Source organism: Grammomys surdaster, unplaced genomic scaffold (assembly GCF_004785775.1).
Source record: "Grammomys surdaster isolate TR1022 unplaced genomic scaffold, NIH_TR_1.0 125876, whole genome shotgun sequence".
NCBI classification, from domain to species: domain Eukaryota; kingdom Metazoa; phylum Chordata; class Mammalia; order Rodentia; family Muridae; genus Grammomys; species Grammomys surdaster.
Window position 1 is genome coordinate 48,728 of NW_021620701.1, and position 4,896 is coordinate 53,623.

Below are 4,896 nucleotides of genomic sequence, written 5' to 3' on the forward strand. Positions count from 1 at the left end.
ACAGCAGATACAACATATGTCAAAGATTCCTTAGAATATTAGTAAAAGCACAAAATGACAGGCTATCCAGGTAACAGTTGCCTAGGCATTAACATTTTATCTAGGCCATAACATTCTCTGTAGGCCTTAGTATTTTACCTAGGCCTTAACAAGTGTGTGTGTGTGTATATGTGTGTGTGTATGTGTGTGTGTGTGTGTGTGTGTGTGATCAAGTTCAAAGCCAGCCTCAGTAACTCTCTTGAAATAAATAAATAGCTAGGCTGGGAGATGTTTCTCAGTGGAAGAGTACTTGTCTAACATACTCAAGATTAGTAAAACATTAAAAATATGTGAGAAACAAAGAGGTGAGATGAAAACTGATCAACTAATTTCCATCTAGAAGATGGAAATACCAAAGAGAAAGAATAGAGAATTATTAAATAAATGATAGAAGATAATTTCCTAGACTGATGAGAGACCCAAATGTATGAATGAAAAGGTTACTAAGTATCTCATACAGTGGCAACAGAAACACCTGAACTTAATGTTTGGGGAATTTGTATTTCTTTCTCTTTTGTTGGGGGGATTTATATTGCTAAAGATGAGAGAAGGATCTCAAAAAATATTCAGAAGCTCAAGATGTGCTGGCTAGTGCCTGTAATTCTTGCATTCAAGAAGCTGAGGCCAGAAGGAACCTGTGAGCTTGAACCTGGCCTGACATCCTGTTCAAAAGAAAAAGATACCAGAAAGAAAGGAACATTCAGCATTAAAGAAAAGTTTTACCGGATCACACAGTGTTAATTAGATCCCAAACTATTCAAAATGAAATACTTAAGAGGTTTTATTACTCCTCTGAGGTCCTGACAAATCTGTAGGTGCTATAACCTTCAGCACTAAGTGGTGGCTCCCCTGCTTCTGCAGTTTAATGTCTACTTCCTCACATATCTTCTTCCTGTTTCCATTAAAGGGCTACTGTGAGATCCTGTGTTAGAAAACAAAGCAAAAAACAAGCAAACAAACAACAAACAAAGAGGCTGGACCAGGAAGATGTCTCGGTGCATCAAGGTAACTGTCACCAACTTAGTGCCCTGAGTTTGCTATGTGGAACACAGAGGATGGATGGAAAGAATCGACTCCCACAAACTGTCCTTTAGTTTCTCTCTATGACCTGGTGTGTGTGCTGGCTAGTTTCATGTTAACTTGACACATCTAGAGTCATCAGAGAGGAGGTGTCCTTAGTGAGAAAGTATTTCCTTAAGATCTGTTTGTAAGGCATTTTTCTTAACTAGTTATCAATGGGAGAGAACCCAGCCTACTGTGGGTGGTGCTACCCATGGGCTAGTGGTCCTGTGTTCAATAAGAAACCAGGCTGAGCTAGCCACAGGGCGCAGGCAAGTAAGTATCACCCCTCCATGACCTCTACATCAGCCTCTTTCTCCAAGTTCCTGCCCTCTATGAGTTCAGGCCATTACTACTTTTGTCGAATAACAGTTAAACAAAACTGTGAGCAAAATAAACCCTGTCCTTGGGGAAGTTGCATTGGTGATGTTGTATCATCATAGTAGAGAAACTTTAACACACACAAACACACAAGAATTATAAATATTTTTCAGGAAGCAAAGGAAGAGTTTGGGAGGAAAGTATTCAGATACAGTTACTAGTGGAGAACACTGTGTCTGGGATTATGCTGTGATCTGAATGTGAAAAGTCCACACAAACAGCTCATTGTTTGAGAATTTGGTTTTTATCTGGTGGCGCTACTGGGTAAGAGTTTGGAACCTTTAAGAGGTGGAGCGTGGTGGAGGGAGTGGGTCACTGGAGACTTTATATCCTGGAGCCACTTCCTGCTCGCTTTCTTTGCTTCCTTGCTGCTGATGTACTGTGACCAGCTGGCTTCCTGCTCTGGCCAAGCCTACCATGACACCATAAAGAACAGATCTTCAGACTGTAAGCCAGAATAAGCCTTCTTTTCTGTGAGCTGCTTTTGTCAGAGTATTTTATCCCAGCAACAGAAAAGTAACTACAAGCCATGCTAGGGAAAATGAAAGTAGCTAAGCAAAGCTTTAGGCTGTCAAGTCAGGGCCAGCTCCTTCTGTATAGAGAAGGAGCAGGAAGCTAGAGTTGGGTACATGTGTCTATAGATAAGAACATGACCTTTGTCTCATAATTGCTAAGGAGACTGTCAGTGTGTATATGGGGGATGGTGGGAAGGGATCAGGGGATAACTGTAAAAATAACTAGTCAAAGAGCTGAGAAGCCTGAGGATTGATAGAACTCCAGGCAACCATTGCTGGGGGATTTTGTACAGTTGTGAGAAGAGCTCTTTACCATGTATTGTTGGCGTCAAATGTGTCACCTCTGTAAGACTGAACCCTCCACTAGGTGTCAGATAACAGAGTGTGCTTAGTTTGAAAGACTCATTTTAGTTAGGTATGGCACAGGCCTGTTAATCCCAGAACCTGTAGGGCAGAAACAAGAGTTGCTTCCATCAGATTGGGCTGTGTCAGTCAGGGGGCGGGGCAAAATTTATCTTGGTTGTGAATTGGTGTGAGAGGGCAGTGGTGCCATCCCTGGGCTAAGTGTGGCAAGCTGGCACAAACTTTTAATTCCAGTATTCTGGAGGCTGAGGCAGGCAAATCTCTGACTGTGAGGCCAACCAGGTCTACAGAATGAGTTCCAGGGCTACACAGAGAAACCTTACCTTGAAAAAAACCAAAATAAATAGATAATTAAAAACAGAAAGAAAACAAGGTAAGAAGCCATGGAGAGTAAGCCAGGGAGCAGCATCCCTCAACGATCTCTGCACTACCTCTTGCTTCCAACGTTGTCAGGCCTTGACTTCATGCTCTGATTTCCCTTGCAGATGATCCATGCCTGGAAGCAGAAGTAAACCCTCTCCCCTGTGAAGCTTTGGTCATGGTGCTCATCGTAAGAACATAAAAGCTACCTCAAACATCCAACAACTGCTCATCTTTCCCCTTGAGAAAATGGCCAAGCTTGGGGAGGCCTCTGAGGATCAAGTTTCTGAGATTGATTATGAATCTCTCACTGAGCTGTCTGCTCGTCTCGGGGTGGATGCAGTTCAGCTGGCAAAGAGCCAAGAAGAAGAAGAGCATAAAACACGGATGAAAATGAAGAAAGGTTTTAACTCACAGATGCGCAGTGAAGCCAAACGACTAAAGACTTTTGTGACCTATGACACGTTCAGATCTTGGACCCCACAGGAGATGGCAGCTGCTGGGTTTTATTACACAGGCGTGAAGCATGGGGTTCAGTGCTTTTGCTGTAGCTTAATCCTCTTTGGTAATAGCCTCAGGAAACTTCCCATAGAGAGCCACAAGAAATTACGACCAGAATGCGAGTTCCTTCTGGGCAAAGATGTTGGTAACATTGGCAAGTATGATATCCGGGTGAAGAGTCCAGAGACGATGTTGAGAGGTGGCAAAGCAAGATACCAAGAAGAGGAGGCCAGGCTGGAGTCCTTTGAGCACTGGCCATTTTATGCCCATGGGACATCACCACGTGTACTGTCAGCAGCTGGCTTTTTCTTTACAGGTAAGTGGATTCCATTTTGTGAGGTGTTTCTGTGGCATTTAAAATTTACGTTTCATTTTGTGGGCAGTATTTTGTTAATGAACCCTCATTGATGAACTGTGTTATATTAGACATAAGATGAATTGCATTGGATTTCAAGTGTAACAATTTTGCTTCTGTTTTAATATATTTAGTGTAGCATTATTGGTTTGCTATTTATCTGTACATATACATACACACACATACAGACATATATTTGCCTGTGTATAAAATAAAGTGTAATTTTTCTTCATTTGTACTCCCTAAATGTACCAGCAGTGGGCTGAGGGTATAGCTGAGTGCTAAGGCACTTATATAGCCCCTAGAAAGAACAGGCATGCTGGAGTCTGTCTTGTTCTGGTACAATTATGATAAGCTCCAAGACACAGCTGGTGCCATTGCCAGTCAGTCAATCCCTTTCCTGCATCTGTAGGTAAGAGGGACACTGTGCAGTGTTTCTCCTGTGGTGAATGCTTGGGAAACTGGGAAGAAGAAGATGATCCCTGGAAGGAGCATGCCAAGTGGTTCCCCAAGTAAGCTTCAGATGCTTTATGCTTAAAGTGTTCAGCTTAAATGAATATTTTAAATGATTTATTCCATTTTATTATATGTGTGTGTGTGTGTGTGCGCGCGCGCGCGCGCGCGCGCACGTGTGCACGCTATGTGTGTATACAAAAGCATGAACTCTCCCACATGTGTGAGTGTGTGTGTGTGGTGTTTGTGTGTGTGTGTGTATGTGTGTACTACCAAGGCCAAAAGAGGGCATTGAAGCTCCTGCATATGGAATTACAGATGGTTGTGAGCTGTTTTGTGGGTTTATAGAACCCAACTCAGCTCCTCTGGAAGAACAGACATTGCTCTAAGCCATGGAAGTCACCACTCCACCTTTAACCAGTTTCATGGTTTTTGTTTGTTTGCTTGTTTGTTTAATTTTATGTTTATTGTTGTTTTATCTGTATGTCTGTGTTGTGGTGTCAGAAGCCCTGGAATTGGAGTTAGAGACTGGTGTGTGGTGCCATGTAGGTGCTGGAAATTAAACCTAGGTCCTCTGGAAGAACAACCAGAGCTCTTAACTTCTGTGTCATCACTTCAGCCTTCAGTGTTAGGTTTTTAAAAGTTAAAACAAGAGACCAAAAATCCACATTACTGGAGCTTCCCTTTGAGATTTATAACTTTCCCTTACCCACATTACAATAACTCTAGAACTTTTCAAGCAAGACTTTGTCATATTGTGAAAAATCTGAATCACTTGAACTTAAACAGCTTCCCCCACTTTAGTTAATATCTCATATAGATTTTGTGTGTGTGGTGAATCTAGTGTGTTTGTATGTAGAGTACATGTGT

The 4,896-nt window shown here is 42.2% G+C and overlaps 1 protein-coding gene across 1 annotated transcript in view; it reads left to right on the forward strand.

Annotated features, from left to right (window-relative positions):
- The first annotated feature begins 2,966 nt into the window (after positions 1-2,966).
- Positions 2,967-4,896, forward strand: part of LOC114641098 (baculoviral IAP repeat-containing protein 1e-like) — a 13,079-nt gene continuing 11,149 nt past the window's right edge. Inside the window, exons 1-2 of the mRNA XM_028790226.1 lie at positions 2,967-3,534; positions 3,986-4,085. Of these exons, the coding sequence (XP_028646059.1) occupies positions 2,967-3,534; positions 3,986-4,085 (668 nt within the window). The remainder of the gene's footprint in view (positions 3,535-3,985; positions 4,086-4,896) is intronic.